The 20,548-nt window shown below is 37.9% G+C and overlaps 1 protein-coding gene and 1 long non-coding RNA gene across 2 annotated transcripts in view; both read right to left on the minus strand.

Moving 5' to 3' along the window:
* LOC135073284 (cell adhesion molecule Dscam1-like) overlaps positions 1 to 9,994 on the minus strand; it is a 30,302-nt gene extending 20,308 nt beyond the window's left edge. Inside the window, exons 1-2 of the mRNA XM_063967436.1 lie at positions 9,980 to 9,994; positions 8,333 to 8,543 (exon numbers count right to left, since the gene is read on the minus strand). Coding sequence (XP_063823506.1) covers positions 8,333 to 8,543; positions 9,980 to 9,994 — 226 coding nt within the window. The remainder of the gene's footprint in view (positions 1 to 8,332; positions 8,544 to 9,979) is intronic.
* Positions 9,995 to 10,903: 909 nt separating this feature from the next.
* On the minus strand, positions 10,904 to 11,665 carry LOC135076643 (uncharacterized). Its single transcript, XR_010258329.1, has 3 exons — positions 11,560 to 11,665; positions 11,309 to 11,426; positions 10,904 to 10,991 (listed from the first exon to the last, which is right to left on the minus strand). It is a non-coding gene; the product is annotated as an uncharacterized LOC135076643 (long non-coding RNA).
* Between the last annotated feature and the right edge of the window lie 8,883 nt (positions 11,666 to 20,548).

A 20,548-nucleotide genomic window follows, 5' to 3' on the forward strand; every position in this document is an offset into this window, starting at 1 on the left:
ATCTCATTTCCGGGCAACTTCTATTTAAAGTAGATTTTTCTATTATTGAGCAATCATTATCACCTGAATCCTCAGCGGAGAGTGACTCAAAAGAGTTTCGTGTAGGTATGTTTACTTTCTGTTTAGTACGTTGAGTGATATTTCTTTCCGAAGTAGATATGTTGGAGACAGAAGATACCGTTGGTGTACTGTGATAATCCTGCTGTAGGTCTCTCGGGCTGTCCTCCAAAGTGGGTGCATTTGAAAATGAGATTTCCGTGGAAGTACCAGGTGTTGTATTGTAGACCGAGGAAGATGTCCTTGGATTAATTGGGAAACCTTGCAGATTACTTTCATTTTGTTCTGCTGAAGATGTGTGGAGGGACGGTGATGCATGTGTGATGGCACACTTGTGGAGATGACCAATACATTTATAACACTTCCATACGTAGTTTTTTTTCTGTTTCTTCAGATAATACATTTTTTCTGACACGTCAGTGCAATTCAGATGGTAAAGTTTCTTACAGCACGAGCAAGTTAGAATTTGTCGATTTGTCATTATTTTGTTACATTTGGCACATTTATTCGCCATCTGGATGCCGTATGTCCGTTGCTCCTATGTAAATGTCCTTTTCGTACGTGTGTCACAAGCCGCCGGCCACGGCCGGTCGCCGCCGCTCAGTGCGAATGATTCATCAACAGTACGCGCACGCGCACGGTGAGAACGAAGCCGCAGCGGTGATAAAATCGTTGGTCACACAAAATTTTACAATGTTTTCGCTAATATTTTCACTATTAACGCGAATTTCGGAGTACGGTTTTCACTATGGTATAGTTCGGAACAATGTCTACACAATGGTATGTAGTAGCACTTCAAACTTCATTTTTTTACATGGTTTACAAATTAATTTGCACGGAGAGAATAGTAACACGTCTGCTTACGACAAGCGCGCGCGCAGTCCGTTGTAATTGTAATTATTATTGTAACCATAAGTATCGATGTAGAACTGCAACAGCATCAACACAAACCTTAGTGGTTTCCTGAATGCTGTCAAAACAAATTTTGTCTGTAATTCTTTTAATTTGGTAAATAAATGAAAAAAAAAATTAAGCTTTAAGTTTACTTGCCAAATATTATTGCATGCCAAATTTCAAGCGTCAAATTTTATTGATTACATTTTTGGCATCAGTATCGATCACTAATCACCCCCTGATTTTATTTTGTTATTTTGAAAATATATTTCATGTACAGAATTGACCTCTCTACAGATTTATTATAAGTATAGATTTTATCAGAAAAAAATATTTGTCGCTTTATTTGTCATCATGACACCTAAACGCATAATATTTTTAATTTAATTATGTAACCATAGCCGTTAATTATGTAACCATAGCCGTTTTTAGGCAAGCATAATGATGACTAAGGAAGGACAAGGAAGTACATTATAATAAATGTACCTACAGGTAATTCTGTTCATCGGAACACCTGGATAAAGTATCGTCTATTACGTTACTTAAAACTAACACTATGTTTAAAAAATCAAGTATACGACTGGGTGTGTGGCGATCACCGTCTATCGTCGTCCCACCCGGGTGTCCGTGTCAACGCGTGACGCATGGCCTGTCCGGTTATTACTGCAGCTGTTGCTAATCAATAACCGGCCGGGGCCAGAACAATGCCTGTTACATGTACAATATTCATGTGCAAAGGCTGTTGACCCCGTTAAGCCTAGATTTAGAGACCCTTTTAATTAGGGGATGTAGTTAAATTATGCTTATGGGACGAGATGGCTTCTTTAGACGACGCTTCCGTGAAATTAACAACGACTTTTACTCGACTTAAACAAGGACGTTCATTATTTTGAAGCAGGTGCTTATTTTTTCCTCTGTTTTTATTTTGTTTATTACATCATGACCCCGAAAATGTATGTTCAATAACTAACGAAATAGTTTTATTCGTGCTACCTTCACTGTCTTTGGTTAAATACTACGTGTTTACGGCTTGGTAACAATAATCACTTTAACCGAGATGAAATAATTCATAAATACCACAGAAAGCATTAAAAATATGAGTCAAAAGAAGACTGAACAAGACCGCCGCATCTCCCAAGCTAAGTACGGCCGAGCGGTCGCCAGCAAAAGGCAGCAATGTAACAGTATTAATCCACTCCCCGCGGTAATCTCTTTGTAGGAAGCGGAAGCAATAACGGAGGTACACCGTCTTAAATATTCAAATGAGGTTCCCTTTCTATTGCCTCTTTTTAGGGATCAGCGGTCACTAATTTGGACCTGTTAAATTATTTGAAGCTTTGAATAATTCACGCTCTAAGCTCCTGTCCTGAGCGTTTAATTAAGTAGAGAGTAATTACCAAGAACATACTTGTTTACGTTACTGTAAAAATGAAGTAGGTACTTCACAAACGTTTGTAGTTCATTTCAACATTTTTATAATTATTCAATCAAAATTAAAAAATGCCTCTTTTCACACCGATTTCCTTGGTAAATTTAAGGTAATCAGTTCATCGCAATAAAAACGGACCTGTGTATGTTTATATGAACTGGGGGTAGCTCTAGGGTTGCCAGATGGAAACTTACCAAATCCGGGACAATCCTACTAGGACAACGGTGTTGGGACTTGGCCATAGTAAAAATATCTTGGTTTCTCAAATGATTTAATTTGTATTTCAAAAGAAAAATGCCATTTATTTTCAAATACACACTTTTATTAAATAAGTAATGTACGTCAACGTACATAATAGGACTCACAGGCAGGCCAGCCGTATCATTTGTTATTACATATTAGTTTATTTTGACACAAAACTATTAGGTTTTCGGAAATCCGGGACAGTAATGTCTAATTACTGGACACGGGACAAGACGCAAAATTCCGGGACAATCCCGGATTTCCCGGGCATCTGGCAACCCTAGGTAGCTCGACAAGTAGCTTCTAAACGGCTTAGATACAAAAAGTTACTTTCAAACGTCCTGAAAGAAATTATCTCTCAGTTGATTAAAAAACAAAAAGTTAAATCGTACGGAACCTACGTCTGTTAGAGTATTACATTTTTCTCAGCCGTAGGAAGTCCGAGGATTACTTTTGACGGTCGACTGGCGCGAGCCGTTCGCAAGCAATAGGGGTCCTAATGAGGCCGAAACCTTCAGGAGCCAAGGTATAATCCCTATTTGCTCCTCTTTGTAGCCGGCTGTAATAGCAGCGACGTGATTGCAGGTTTTTAAACCCAAGATTTCACAATGATATGCATTTTAAATTGAAAAAGATTGTAGACGATTTCTGAAGACACTGAAACTTGCTATTGAATGGATAAATAGTTCAGATATTATGCCGTATTAAGATTAGATAACGAAAATGGATCTTTCACGTTATGGCTACATCCTAGATGTACTTAGTTGTATGCAAAGTACGAAAGTTAGCAGGCTCATTACACTCCATCACAGATTACAGCGTGGTGGCCCGTATCACCGTATCGTCGCTAGTTCCCGCCCGTAAGGTGGCGCTCAGATTGTCGTCTACCGTCAATTTTGTTATCGCTTGGAACGTCTCACTCAGCTTGGCTCTAATATACACTCGGCATCAAATAAATCGCACCTCCCGCGACAAGCACTTATCAAACGTATGCATCCCCACTTCCCACCAACATTGGTACCATTTGAAAGCCTAGTTCTAAACTTCATTTCATGAAAGGAAAGGTTTTTACCCCAAAAATGTGTCTTTACAAGGATCCAGAGTCACTTCTTCAAAAAATAGGTAGTTACGTTTGAGCCAACTTTTATGGCTATAAAACTGTTAAATTGGGATTAATCGCTATCTATCTGTTAAAAAGGACACGTAAGATCATTATTTGGTTCTATAACCACAAAAACTGGTCTAATTGATCCCAGAGGTGAGCCCAAAGTGAGGCCTTTTTTCAAGTCACATTTATGGTACCTGTTAATTGTTTATAAAAAAAATAAATGTGTTTTTCTTGAAGTTTATTTATTGGGCTTTCAAATAACACCAATATTGTTGGGGCACCATGATTGTGTCAGAAGAAAATCTTTAAAGTTCGCGTCGCGGAAGGTGCGATTTATTTGATGTTGAGTATAGATAGTACGTAGGTACTATGTAGATGTCTGGGTTGGTGATGATCGAATATTGTGGAGAAACTAAAAAGGTATTCCACAAACGTTTTGTGCGCTTAAAAAAGGTGCTGATTTTAACTAAAACGAAAGGAAATTAATACATTTTATTCCCTCAGATTAACTCGACCCTTTTTAATTATGTCAGTCTATCCAATTTCTAAATTGAATTCATTATCTGCTACGAAGATAAAGTACCTACTTATTGTTTTTTTTTAATAGAAAAATAAAATATTTCGACGAATTGAGAACCTCCTCCTTTTTTTGAAGTCGGTTAAAAATGTAGAATTTATTTATTTATTTATTTTATTGGGCTATCAACATGAGATACAGTATTAAACACAATAAAAAAATTAAGCCAAAGGTCTCTAGCTAACTGCTCCCACACAAACAATAACCACAGCATGCATAATATTATAATGTAAGCATTATTGTTTTTAATTGCCCTTACCTGTTAACAACTGCGCTTACATACACTCAATCACACTCACTAATACACACTACAAATCACACTCACTAATGCACACTACACAACACTCTCACTAATACACACTACTCAACACACTCACACTTTTGTTTTTTGCTTTTTTTTATATTTTGTTAATTTAACCTTTTTATTTTGTCTCAAAGTCGCTCTTATTCTAAATTCATTAGTATGAACCGGAGCTACAGTACTTAAAATAATATTTCAAAAATTGTAAACCCACTTATAGTTTTTGCGACACAGGTCTGCGAGCCTAGTGCAATAACTACTGTTGCCTTGTATTGTACCTAGCTTTTTATGAAAATAAATATTTATTATTATTATCTCTTTATTCATTTTCCTTCTTATTTTTAATATTTTTTTTACAATGTAAATTATAAAAAAACTAAAAATACATTATAAAAAAAAAACTTAAAAATAGTTAATCCGCTGGTAGCGGAGCAGGGCCCAAGCTACCGGTGGTCAGAGTCACAGGCTGAGGAACCTCCGGACAATGCGTGCCGTGCTGAGGATCACCGCCTTTTGAATCTGACCCTTGAGCCAACCATCTAGCGAGAGCTTCTTTAGATGTTGGTCGAAGCTCTTCGCTATTAGCCCGTTCGCCGAGACAACTATCGGGACAATGATCGTCGAGTCAACATCCCACATTATTATTATTATTATTAATTATCAGTTGAAAACCTTGTATCTGAATAAGGTTGGCTTGAAGATAGTAACAGTGGCATCGCGTGCTAGCAGCTCGTTAGGGCGCGATCATTCGCACGGCGGCGCGGAAGCGAGGGCCAATTTGTTCGTATCTTTGTTTCTCTCCGCAGCTTCCTCTCTTGGCTTTTTGGTTTCATGAAGGACGACTGTTCAGATTTTTCCTACTATTCAACATGTTAGACAAGCGAAATGGTTTGTAAATTATTAAGCTTGGTTTGGTAAAAATGACTCTATTTTGGTAAAGAAACACTTTTCAGGTGAATTTGTCAGCGGTTGAATTTTTGCCTGGTGGCTTAGTGACCGGAGTTGAACCGCCACCGGGCAAGGTGGTTAATTGTCTGCTCGCGAAAAGAGGTTGTCCGGCTTGCAGAAATTTATAAATTACCGTTCCTTGATGTATTTCAATGAAATAAGTTAATAAAACAGTTCCCTCTCAATTGACACAATTAATTTGATTTCCAGTTGTATGTAAGATGGTAAATAATATAAATTAAGTTAGCTATGTATACAACTTATAATTACGTTACGATACAACTAATAATGAAATCATTAGTGCCAACCGCAAGGGATTCAGGGTTGTTAATTAGGTTCGGCTTGGTAAATATTATTGCCACTATAAATTTCTGAAAACTCAGCCTAAATATTAAAAGACTGCTGAATAAGATAACTGCGAGCTGTCAAGTCAGAAAGACTCCTACTTTTATGATGGAAAAGTTGGTACCTTGGAAGCCATGCGGTTATAAGCCGTTACCCTGAACGTTCCTCTCTTCTTCTGGGGTTCAACGGGTCTCACACACTCTTAGGCTAAAAGCAGCGTCTTCCACGGCCTCAAGCATGCAGTGCCAGATGAAGCTCGTGCATCTCCTCGACAGAAAAGCGTTCAAACTCTTGCAGACAAAGAAGTTTGAGAACAAGGAGGAAATGCGAAGAGATGATAGCACAAAAGATGATGATGTAACTTATGAAATTTATATAATTACTCAAAAAACCCGCATCTGAAACGAAAAATAGGAGTGTCAGCATCACAATGTAGAACGTGGCATTAGGTTATGGAAAAACCAGCTATGGGAACCAATTACTTACGAAGACTGCTCGCTAATTACATTTCACTTGCAGTCTTCAGCATCCCACCCTCAGCCAAAACAACGATTAGGGAATTCCTGAAAGAAACGATCACATGAAATACCACGTACGGGAATACGAAAAATATCAATCCACCAAAATAAATAATTTCTCCGACGGGAACTCACCTCATGTGTGTTTTATTTAATTCCTAATCACAAAATACTTATTGATGCATTTTGCATCGCACGATGGAATTGTAAAAGGATTAGTTAGATCCCACTAAAAATTTCGAAATTGCGATTGCGCACGACCAAATCAAAAAAACCCAAAATGATTTGACATTTGACAGTTCAACCTGTTCAACTGACAGCAGTTGCGAGATGACGTTCCGTTTCGCCAGCGTAAAAAAGTAAATGGTTACTGTAAAAAACCTTACTGCAAAACTTGGTTATGGAAATCAAAACAATGAAAATATTATATTTAAAAATAGAATTAGCAAAATAAAAACATTAGGAAATGTTTCATTAAAATTTTTTGAATCGATTCCTTATCGAGTCGATACGAAACCACGGAGCAAAGAACGCCATCTATCGCAAATTACTTTCCAATCATACCAATAGATGTCGTTAGTGGTATCTGAAATTCGAATACTGAGCTGCTCAATGATTTCCTTGCTCAAATTGAGCAAGGAAATCAATTCACAGAAAACTGCTGAGCTGCAACGATACACAGTGTCAGGGATTGTGTCCAATCCATATAACAGTTTCGTTGTGATACAATTTCACTAAATATGTAAGGGATACACAGTCATTATCATAAACTTATCTACCTACATGTCTGTTGAGGAGAAAAACTCAGGAGCCGGTTTTTAGTAAAGTTGTATTGTTACACGCAGTAGATGTTGATTGTACATTGCTTTGAGAGAAAGCGTAAAAATGGTCGCACTCGTGCAAACAACACGGACGTGTGTAGCGCCATCTATGATTCCCTATGTAAATCATTTCGATAGTAGGTACTGTTAGTTCTGTAAAACAAGAGGAATCATAGATGGCGCTTTACAAATATTAGTTTTATAATAATTTAAATGGCGCTAATATGGGTTTGGAACAATGTCTATATTGAATGAGGGTTTTCGCGATTGAAAAATCCGCCAGATGGCAATACGTAGACGCGAGGTCCAAATGCTGCGTGATTGCAGATTTTGACATATCTGTCAATGTCATGTCAAAAATAACCAATCATGCATCATTTGGACCTCGCGTCTACGTATTGCCATCTGGCGGATTTTTCAATCTTGATTCAATCTTGAAATATTGTCGAGACCAATAACAAACAGTCTACAGGGTGTTAGGTAAATGGGTATATGATCCGACACTAGCCCATGTTAACATAGCCATAGGCATATAAATGGTATGGTGAAGTCAGAATTTTGATATCATGATTTTATTTTTTTTAATTTTCATACAAAATAAATTATACAAAATCCGATTTGTATGAAAATTAAAATGTGTAGTTAAAATGAAGATATCAATTTTCTGACTTCACCATACCATTTATATGACCATGTTAACATGGGCCAGTGTCGGCTCATATACCCATTTACCTAACACCCTGTATAATACGTACTATGTACAGTCGACAGCACATCAAGCTATACATTTTCCTTGCAAAGTCGCCCCTATCGCATCTACGTAAGATACCACAGTGTTTACGTTGACGTGCTGTCGACTGTACCTAAGTAAAGTAAAGCGTAGCGCGTAAAGTAAAGCGGTTTCTTAGTGGTTCTCATTGACGAGGCACTGAGGCGGTAACCGCGCAGTTAAGGTTAGATGCAAATGTGCGAAAACTGCCCAGAAACTGCGTTTTTATCGCGTGTTCTAAGCGGTCGCCAGGTCATAAATGTATTTGCATAAGGTGAAGTGTCATGTTCACGTCAGTAGGTAAATACAGTGTGTCACGTACCTCCCAGCCTCAGCTCGGCGGCGGCCTGCGCGCTGTCGAGGTCGCGCTCGGCGAAGCACTGGTACATGCCGCGGTGCGCGCGCACCACGCCGTGCACGCGCAGCACGCGCTCGCCGCCCGCCACGGGCACGCCGTCGTGCAGCCAGCGCACGCGCGCGTCGCCGCCTTGGACGGAGCAGTTGAACGATACCGAGCTGCCCGAGTTGGCCACCTGCCACAAAAAAAAACTAGTCATTTAGTCTCTCCACTGCAGAAGGATGACCCCACACGACTCTCTAATTTATCGGAGGCAAAAGGAAAGATGGAGGAGGTCCACAGTCAGAACCACAGTAATTGGGACATTTTTTCAGTTTCTTATCGTTAAAGGAGTTAGGTAGGTACTACATCGTAGGTACTTAGTATTCGTAGTAAAATCACCTACGTTAGGTAACATGAATATTGAGGGTTTTCGCGATTGAAAAATCCGCCAGATGGCAATACGTAGACGGGAGGTCCAAATGCTGCATGATTGGTGGATTTTGACATATCTGTCAATGTCATGTCAAAAATAACCAATCATGCAGCATTTAGACCTCGCGTCTACGTATTGCCATCTGGCGAATTTTTCAATCGCGAAAACCCTCATCGCCTTGGATTCGAATTTTGTGGCCTAGACTAATTATTTTGGAATTACGCGTGTATGTGATCAAAAGCTCAAGTTAGGTAATACAAATGGAATCGTTGAAGTCAGGAGTTAATTAAAAGTAAGGTTTTAGGATTCCTAGTCCACGTAGATATCTTCTTTTGAACTTAATCGATCTTAAGGCTTCCAAGTTTAATATCTTCGCCACAGTTTCCGGCAAAGATCTAACAGTTGGAGTTCAGTCGTCTTGACGTCCACGATCAAATTAACTGGGTCTCGAGTCGGCAAAAAGGCGGCGACGGGTCCGGCGGCCATGAATAATGCAGCGTGAGCGGCTGCAAGTGTCGCGGCGTGATGCTGAGCTCATTGTGGGTTAGGGCTGCTACTGATATTGATGTCTAGGTCTTCAGAACAGGGCAGAACAAGCCAGTGAAGGCAAGTTTTTTGTTGCCAACTTGAGAACTATAACTAAAACAAAGTCTGGCGAATTTGACCCAATTCGCTAGGTTATTGGAATTTATAATTTTGTTATTACGTTGCGTAACATTTGCCTTTGAGTTACATGATTTTGCAAACTCTCTCTCACGTCCTATTCAAGAAAATGTGTTATCTAATTTTCCAAATGCGTCCAATAACCATAATATGCACACGCATTCCCAAACCCGTCCCAAACAAAACAAAGCTATTAACCCTACAAAGCGTCCAATTGGAGACGCGAACAAATGTAACCCCTTGTCTGTATTCCGCGCCGCGGCGCCTCGGCTGTGCGTTGAATACTTATTTTTCAATTCCGGCGCGATGGGCGCTGTGACGAGCATGCAGCCGAGAACGGCCGCGTTTAGAGTTCCGTGTCGACAACGTGTTGCTCGGCTGCCGGCTGAATGTTGATGGACTTTGATTTTGGGAGAGTCAAGAGGTTAATTTTATATTTGCAGAAGTTAGTTTGCAACAAAAGACTATTCGTTGAGCTAATCACGGATCCATAACTCAAAATAAAGTTACGAGAAGAACCTTCACTCACTCACTTGTATAAAAATCATCTTCGATCTTCAATCGAAAATCACTTGTATAAAACACTCAGTGAGTCAAAAGACGCAAGTTGCAGCAAACAAACAATTAAAATCAGCTTAGCAACCTATGTAATTATCTAGGAAATTTGAAAAGGCAGGTAGGTGAGATAATGGAATCCAGCTAAAAACTTTATCTGCCAATCCGCGAATTCAGACATTCGGCTTTGTTCGCATCAATGTTTTACGCGGAGCAGCAGTTTATTCCAGCCGGCTGCAATCAGACGATGTAACCGAACTACCCGCTAACTAGTCTGGCTTTTACTCGCTCGTGTTCTAAACTTAGATCCAAGCTCACTATCTGCTAAAATTATGAACTGCGCATTCATGGTTCCCGACTAAAATTCGAGCAGGTTCATTTAAATTATAGGATCAAGTTAGCAGGAAATAAATATACGTCCCCTTAAATAACGAGAGCTTTTGTGATGCATTCGTTCGTTTCAGTCAAATGACGTCCACTGCCATACAAAGGCCTCAAGGATTTGCAAAACGACTGGCCCTGCGCTACTCGCATCCAAGTATTTCCGCGACCCTCATCAGATCGTCAGTCCACATGGTGAGAGGCCTGGCCACACCATGGCTTCCGGCCCAATGATACCCGAGTGGAGCGTGAATACTCAACACTTATTCCGAGACTGCTATCTTATCAGAGTAAGGCTTAAAACGCACTGAGCGTTTGGCTGCGATACGGCGTGCCGTTATTTCATATGGAACCGCGTGATCTGAGTGCGTTAAGAAAGTTTAAGCAGTGCATCTCACCTGTAGCTGCGGCTGCACGGTGACGACGAGCCGCGAGCGCACGGCGAGGCGCGCGTCGCGGCGCTGCTCGCCGAACTGGTTGTGCGCGCGGCACGTCCACACGCCGGCGTCGGCCGCCTGCGCGCGTCGCACGATCAGCACCTGATCTGATACCGACACGCGCACGCTGTTGGATACGGGGCTGAGGCGACCGTTGTTGTGACGAAACCAACTGCGGGGAAAAACAAGATTGAAATATTATGCAATCAATGAACTTTTATATCGTACTAGCTTTCCGCCCGTGGCTTCGCCCGCGTGGAATTTCGTTTGTTAAATTTTCCTGAATTTTCTTTGCTATAAACCTCACGGAGCCCGAGACCTTTCCAACGAATGCAAAACCGTGAAAATCGGTTCGTGCGTTCTGGAGTTATAGCGTCAGGGAGGAAAATCCGACTTATTTTTATATAGTAGATTATTAACCATTGCAAACGACTTAACCTTAAACTATGTAAGTACATACAAGCATGTTTACCAAATAGACAAAAGTACCTGTAAGTTGGCGGAGGACTCCCGATGGCACAGCAAACGAGCCGAATGTCACCTCCTTGCGGAACCACTTCGTCTTCAGATATGGCCAGGATTCGGGGAGCCATGCTCCCTGTTGAATCTACGGATTGACATGACAGAGTAAGGTAGGCAGAAAGTAAGAAGTGAAATTCGTATTTTTGTTACAATTGCCTGCAACGTCCATATTATTAATTGCCCTTGTTATTTCTAAAATAAAAAGATTGGACACTCACGTGAAACAGAAACCATGGCTGGTGGACTTCTCCTCTTCTCCCCGGTCAGGGAGTGCTGCACCTCGCAGGAGTACGTGCTGGGGTCGTCAGGCCTCGCGTCCCGGACCACCAGGATGTCCCCTCGACTGCCTCCGATTATATGCTGCCCAACTAAAGATAACAAAGAAACCAAACATATTTAACACAAAACATGAAAGAAATTTTACTTATTGCCAAATATTTCACTTATTTTTTCCATAAATTAGTTTGGCATATTACGACAAACAAATCCAGAATACAAATATTTAAATATCCTTGAATAACTTCTTACAAGAATAGAAATTACCCATTTCAGAGAGGTCAAAGGGCAGGATTTAGCAAAAACATTTTCTGGTGACTTCAAACGATTTTTTGTTTCAATACGAGATAAGCATTGGCTCAACAAATCTCTTGATTTAACTAGATTGTGGTTGATAACACAAAAGCTTTATGTGGGCATTTATCGTATATTTACTATAAAAAGGTACCTAGCTTGTATCCAAAATAATAAATATTAAGCACCAACCCATAAATAAATGAATTATACAAGAATTTAATGTTTACTGCGATTCCCGTCAAACGATAACGTATTTTTATTGTTATTTCTTTTCTGACATTCACCCGAAAAGTTATTGTCATTAGGTATAATTTTATTTCGCCTTTAATCGAATTGGTAGAGATAGCAAAACATAATATACCTATAGTACTAGAGTTTAAACATTGTGTATTCCGAGTTCCCGACAATGTGTGTGACAATGCCTTCAAAGAAGTGAATGGAACTAGGAATTGTTCAACTCCAGAAGATTGAAGTGTTAGCAATAAACCTCTCATGACTTTGAAATCAGGGGACGTACGTTAGGAATGCTTACCATTCATCTGGACCTCCACACCCTTTCTGGCCAATCGGTTGACTTCAAGGAAAACCCAGTTTGCTTTAATTTATTAAGGGTGCAGTTTTCCAGAGTTCTCTCTAATTTTCAGTAACAATAAGTAATTCATGTGGTATTGGATAAAATAGCTTCTGCGCTTTGGAGAGCAATTGCAATCGATCAAGCCATGCCCGCTTTATACTCGTAGTATGGTCATATCACCTGGTTATCATCTAGGGAGGTTTCTAAGTAAGTAGGTCATAATTTAAGCACTAAGATAATATAAAAACAGGAGATTAGGCTGAATAGCATTTAGATAATTCTTCAGTAATTTTAATGATTGACCGTAACTCTTTTCAAACATAAAATATTATGCATACATGTAAACTACGAAGGTGTGTGCGTAGCTGAAAAGTTAAAACTTCCGCATAATCTCGACAAAATTGATAGCAATTATGTCAAACAGACACCATGAAAGTTAATGGGGTCTCAGGAGAATGGCAATTTAGTTTTAAAGAGAGGTGAATGAAGTAATCTCACAAAGAGCCTATCTCATCTCGTTACTTTGATGTACTTGAATCAGATAAACGATTATTCCTCTGAACTTTGAACGGTCGCGGGTAAAATGTTTTAGATTGTAAGTTCGGGACATCTTTAGTTTGATCAAAGATCCTATGTTACATTGTTAACAAACACAAGTATCTTCACCAGAGATTATTTTTACTACAAATAAATGTAAGTCTGCAATTTGTCTTTTGTAATGAAAAATTGAATAATGAGCAAAATATTCACTACAACATGTTAAATATTATTCACTGGGAAAACAGTCAGTACAATGACTGCATTCGAATATATTATTCACTTTCAGTGAAAATAAGTTAGCATTGAAGCCGCCAGCGGTATAAAGGAACGTTTACGCTTTATTTTAAATTAATTGGCTCTGATAATTAAAGCGTTAGTGTGCGTCAGAACCGCGGGTGGGGTATCATGAAATCGAATGAAACATATTCTGGTATTTAGTAGTGTTTTACTATTATTTGATAGCGAAGATAAAAATTTTAGTACTTATCTATAAACAAAATTAAACGAAAAACAAAGTTCCACCGCCAACCTGACGTCAGGATGGCGGGTGGGTAGTTGAACGGTGTACAATACTTAGAAACTGTAAATGCCAATTTTTAGTATCTCTTCATTAAATAAATAAAATAATGTTAATTCTTATCTACGCCTTTTTATTTACTTGTGAAATATATTTTTTTCAATGTCGGAAGCCATACAAAATTTTTTTTTGTTTAGATTCAAAAGTTCTCTGATTAAAACAGCATTAAACGATAAATGAGGTGCACTGATATTTAATACATATCTACAAGTATTGCATAGTAGAGTAAAAAGATTTAGTAGTTCTACTAAATAGAAGATGAAACGATTAACAAAGTCCGCCGCCGTCCATTCTGACATCAAGTTGGCGGGTGGAAATAAAACGGTGTAAAATGCATAAAGACTATAGATGTTAACTTATTATAATAGTCCTTTGGTAACTACTTACATTTATTTTAAAATTATAACTTTTTACATCTTTAAATATTATTTATTTCATTATTTTTAATAACCATTCTGTGCGCCCACATGTTAAGAGTCGCGGCTTAGATTAAATTATGGATTGTGATTTGTACTTAAATATGACTGACTTGTTTTGTGAGCCTTAAATAAATAAATAATAAACCCTTGTTCCACATACTTTATGGAATGAGATCTCCACTTACCTACTTACTAGTAAACATTTACATAGAAGTTCCTCAATTTATAAATATTTAAATAAAACAACTGCTGTTTACATAATTTATTCATAATCATCTCTAAATTAACTATAATATTATTATATCCGCCAATATTCCTAACTATACATTTTACAGTCTTGCTAGGAATTCTCATAATGAGGACTTAGTGTGAGTTAACATAAAAGAAGATTTTAGTTCTTGAAAGTTTCCGCTAGGTTCGCTGTCATACGTTTATTGTTACTTTTGCAGTCGACATCGAATGCGTTTGTCATAAACTCACACTACGCCCCCTGCTCTGAGGAACTTCTATGTAAATGTTTACTAGTAAGTAGGTAAGTACCTAAATAATAGCTTAAAAAGATGAAACGCAGTAATATTAAACATTTTCTCATTCTCATTGCTCTTACTCTGTCGAGAGAAATGTTCCATGGCTAATAAAGAATGCGATCCCGATCATCCCTCCCGTCAACTAGATCTCATTCCATAAAGTATGTGGAACAAGGGTTTATTATTTATTTATTTAAGGCTCACAAAACAAGTTAGTCATATTTAAGTACAAATTACAATCCATAATATAATCTAAGCCGCGACTCTTAACATGTGGGCGCACATAATGGTTATTAAAAATAATGAAATAAATAATATTTAAAGATGTAAAAAGTTATAATTTTAAAATAAATGTAAGTAGTTACCAAAGGACTATTATAATAAGTTAACATCTATAGTCTTTATGCATTTTACACCGTTTTATTTCCACCCGCCAACTTGATGTCAGAATGGACGGCGGCGGACTTTGTTAATCGTTTCATCTTCTATTTAGTAGAACTACTAAATCTTTTTACTCTACTATGCAATACTTGTAGATATGTATTAAATATCAGTGCACCTCATTTATCGTTTAATGCTGTTTTAATCAGAGAACTTTTGAATCTAAACAAAAAAAAATTTTGTATGGCTTCCGACATTGAAAAAAATATATTTCACAAGTAAATAAAAAGGCGTAGATAAGAATTAACATTATTTTATTTATTTAATGAAGAGATACTAAAAATTGGCATTTACAGTTTCTAAGTATTGTACACCGTTCAACTACCCACCCGCCATCCTGACGTCAGGTTGGCGGTGGAACTTTGTTTTTCGTTTAATTTTGTTTATAGATAAGTACTAAAATTTTTATCTTCGCTATCAAATAATAGTAAAACACTACTAAATACCAGAATATGTTTCATTCGATTTCATGATACCCCACCCGCGGTTCTGACGCATACAAAGCGTTATGCGATTCAGAACTACTGACCTCATTTAATTTGCAATTATTTTACATGAATTTTCATGTAAATTGGTTCCAATTAAAATCGGCATGGACGGGGTAGTAATAACAACAGCACAATGAGCTCGGTAAATGCAATTAAAGTTGTAATACAGAGAATCAGACAGATAGAACATCCAAATCAATTCTAATTGAATTTAAAATACTTCCACGCAATTTCATTACTTAATAAAAAGGAATAATATATTATTTTTAGAATGTTGTCAAAATAAAGCATAAATGATCAGGCTCAAGTATACCCAAGACTAATAAGAGGCTTGACAAAAACTGCGAAAACTTAGCTGCCTTTTCATTTATTTACATCTCAATAAACTGGAGTACCGTCGAGAGGGCTTTAAAAGTCGCGTATAAAATCAACAAATCTTCAATACAGAGCGACAAAATACGGCGGACAAAGGCAGGGCTGGCTGCTGCGCATTTAGAATTCATTGGAGCTGGGCGGCTGAAAGTTATCTGATCGTAAACCCTGACGAGGCGGCCGCCAGGGGGGGATACAATGTGATATGTGGTGACAGATAACTGTGGCGTTTGTTCGACTTAATGGTACGCAGTCGGTCTCGCAGGCTGTAAACTAGCCCGTCGACAAGTTGCTGTCAAGTTCGTTATGTTGTTGGACCCCTGACAATGGATTAGCGACATAAACGTTGTGTTAGATTGTTGCCGGCTCTGTGGCTAGAATACAGTAATTTTGTATGTAAATCTTTGAAATCGTATATCAATCTTACGACATTAAACTAAAAACAATGCGTACTTGACAAATGTACCTAACTAAGTTTTAACTTGCCCTAAAACGGATTCTTGTGACTAAATACAACCGGAATGACTTTTGGCATCACTTACATCCTTTGGTAATTGTATTTTAAAACGTTGGTATTTTGCTAAACGTGAACAAGATCTCTTTATAATGAACAGAAGGCGCACAATGATTATTATATTGTTACGCTCAGGCGCGCCCTCGCGGTTGTTGCGCACAAACTGAAGTAGGCAGGTACAATACAATAGATGCAGCAGGCGAAGCGGCAATTGCTAATTGAACACCTAGCACTTTGAGAGACAAGAGCTCGTATTCATTGTCCTCGACTACGATTCTGAAGCAGTAGTGTTAATTTATTTTATTAAAAAAATATTTTGTATACAACTCATATCAAGAGATAACAAGAGTGAAACATAGTTAATACAAACAGAAAAAATATTATTTATTAGTGAAGTATGTTTGATGACAACCTACTTTCCTAAAGCCCAATAATGTGCAGTCAGCGTTTTATTCTATAGCCAATCTCGTATCTGCGAACAGTGCAGATTTAAAACTCATTTTATTTTAAGATTTATTCAGATTTCAGCAATGAAGATTATCCCAATCAAGCGCCATACTGTGGTAAAGTTCTGGCTAAGCGCTCATGGCAATTTGAGTTTTAATTCTTTGAATATACGGAGCTCCAGTTCCAGGTGCTCCCGTCTGTCCGCGAGTGATTCTGGCGTTATCTTCAAAAAGCAGACGCGAGGCTTCACCTCCGCCCGATCTGCGTGGCCTGCGCTTAACGAGCGACGATATACGTTTACGACTTCGACATTTCCTTTTATGGGCATTTGATGACATGCCGTTTATAAGACGGCGTAAAACACATCTTGTGTAATGTTTACAATCGAAATTGAAGTGTTTGATGAGCTCGTAAAATGTAAGGCGAAAAGCGCTTAGTCTTTATTTGTCTGCCTAAAGTTTGTTGACGCACAAAGACAATATTTTCAGTTCCGTTTTGAAACAGCGACGATTTATTGAACTACCTACCTTATGAAATAGAATACTACAAACAATACATGTAGAGGAACGTTAAATTTAATAAAAATCGAAATAAAAGTGTTCGTTCGTTACGAGATATTGTGAGCATTTTTTCGTTTAGCTTTATTAAAGTCGCTATTCGTGTAATAACCGGCCTTTAAGAAAGCACCAACACACCCTTGAGACGTGCAATTTTAATATCCTCTTTTATTGAAGCGCAGGCGAGGAAAGTTGTGGAGTCTTATAAGCCGCTCAAACTGCAGCGGCATTAAATCAAGCGCTGGTAATCTGCATAAACAGGCAACTGCCGTCGCGACGCGCGACTTGTAATGGACCCTGGATGTGGCTCCGTAAGATAATGTACACAAAAATTACTAAATGCCGGGTTGCCTTATATTACTGAGTTAAATGCTTAGGCTGAGTTGCACCACCATAATTTAACCGTAACAATAACACTAACCGGTGCTTTTTGTATGGAGTTTGACAGATTTTTGAAGTTTGTCAAAGTTTTAATTAGTAAATAAGCTGCTATTTCTTGGCGAAGACGTAGTAACATGAAAAATATTCATCTTAGAAGCAAAATCAAACAAACATCAGTATAAGATAAAAAAGTGGGTACATACTCTATAAATACATAATATAGTTATTTTATCATAAGTGCCACTTGTGGTCTAAACTGAATAAATATTTTTAATTCTAACTGATTTTGATCATACCATTACATTCCTATAACAAGAATCACTAAATGTTACCTAAATATTTACTGATAGCATAAAATTTGTTATTGACAATGAATAATGACTATTCCAGATAAGACAGATCCGCATCTTGCAAAAAGTGGTAATTTCTTGCAACTGCATCAAAGACGGACATTAAACTTGCATTAGCGAAGCTTAACTTTTATTAAAGTTAAATTTGAATCTTAACTATTTCAGTTCGCGGAGGAGACTATTGTATCAAGTTTATCATGTTTTTATCAAAAATCCTGCATAATAGGTAATAGACTGTGGAATATAAATGAGCAGCATCTACTTGTCCAGTTTTAAAAGGTAAAGATTTTAGGGTTTTTCATACACAGATCCATTTCAAAATATTTTTATTGATAGTTTAAAAATTCATATTATACTTAAGTAATAAGTATTCATTTAAAACGATTAGTACCTACCTACATTGGTTTTCAAAAATGGACTTGTCTTGGTATCGATGGTAGTAGGTAAATCTATATTTATTCAACACAATTCATAATGGAGCTGTCATAACGGCTTAATTTCGGTCTGTAATAAGGTTACGTGGCGTGACCCCACTTACCCCCATCAAAGTAAGTTTCATTAATAACAACAAGTTGGGCGCCAAGTTGGATGTCATCGCGGAAACTAGTCCGGGTCGGATGATTCGGACACAAACGGACTTAAGGCCGGGTAGCAGAGAAAATGGCGAAAATGAGGTTTTCATTTTTCATTTTTGAGGTACTAAACAGTAAAATTAAAGGCTAAGATTTTTATTGGGCATAGTTGAGGATATTTTCTAGGGCTATTAACGGATGGAAACACGATTTGATGAAGTTGACTCGATAGAATATATTCCCAAAGTTACCTCTATTCGTTTTCTATTTATGGTTTTATTTTTAAAATAAGCGATTTGAGATTCTAAATCTTTTACTAAACTAAAGTTCAGAAATAACTTGAGGGCTTTTAACGGATGAAATTTTTATATTGCGTCTTATTTAGTTACTATGTTAAAAAATGTGGAAAAAATCGTCCTGACGGCTTGGACAATCTCAATCAGTCGCGCGGTGGCGCTTACGGAGGACGGACGCGTGTCAGTTTTATGGCCGTGACAGTTCGCGATTTGTCAATATTTTTGACAATGATGACTTTGATGAGTTACAGTATAATAATATCAGTGTTACTGGAGAAAGCTTAAATTTTTGATAATTAAGAATTATCAATTTTGTCTACCTATTGAAATTTAAATCGTTCGCATCCTTTTAAACGAAGACTCTACTCATGATACATAGTACATTCCTCAAATATGAGACAAAACCAATGAGTTAAAATTACATTTTAATAGTACCTACATACAATCGTCTTACACTCTTTAGAAGAGCACACTGACACAAATAAATAATAAAAAATACTGTCTAAGGTCTGTAGCTAAAGGTCTAAGCTGTAAGATAGAAGAATCTTCTAGCCAAAAAGATGGCAGATGCAGCAGATGTTAACGGATTTAAAACTGGAGTTCATATGACTCCTTGTAGACTTGAGTCTCTAGAGCGTCCCTTCCTCCACCATGCGTAAGAATGTTTCAAAAATACTGTCTAAGGTCTGTAGCTAAAGGTCTACGCTGCAAGATGGAAGAATCTTCTACCCAAAAAGATAGCAGATGCAGCAGATGTCAACGGATTTAAAACTGGAGTTGATGTGACTCCTTGTAGACTTGAGTGTCTAGAGCGTCCCTTCCTCCACCATGCGTAAGAATTTTCACAAAAATACTGTCTAAGGTATGTAGCTAAAGGTCTAAGCCGTAAGATAGAAGAATCTTATAGCCAAAAACATGGCAGATGCAGCAGATATCAACGGATTTAAAACTGGAGTTCATGTGTATCCTTGTAGTTTTGAGTCTCTGGAGCAGTGGTTCTTAACCTTTAAGTCATGAGGGACCATTTTACCAAATTTCTGTCTTGTCAGGGACCACCTCATAATCGGTCAAAACCAGTTTGACTGCAAAAATCAGTTAAAAGTGGTTTTGACCAAGGTGTGCAAGCGCACATCGTGGACCACTTGGAATGCCTCCAGGGACCACCAGTGGTCCGCGGACCACCGGTTAAGAACCACTGCTCTAGAGCGTCCCTTCCTCCACCATGCGTAAGAATGTTTCAAAAATACTGTCTAAGGTCTGTAGCTAAAGGTCTAAGCTGCAAGATAAAAATATAATCTTCTAGCCAATAACTTTAAAACTATAATTTGAACGAATTTTGCTATTAGTGGACAAATTTCTGCTCACGATGGACTAATTATCTGCTATACTCTCGACTCTCTAAAGCACAACATTTATAAAAATTTTGCTGCGGTAATGCACTCCAGGTAACAGTGTGTGATGCTCATTGCTCATAGTGATTTTCGATACAGAGCCCCGTACATACGTTATACATAAATTATGGAAAGAAAACACCCAGACCAATGCAAACAAATATATGCAATTTTAGTATGATATTTTT

The sequence above is a fragment of the Ostrinia nubilalis genome, chromosome 1 (genome assembly GCF_963855985.1).
Source record: "Ostrinia nubilalis chromosome 1, ilOstNubi1.1, whole genome shotgun sequence".
NCBI lineage: Eukaryota > Metazoa > Arthropoda > Insecta > Lepidoptera > Crambidae > Ostrinia > Ostrinia nubilalis.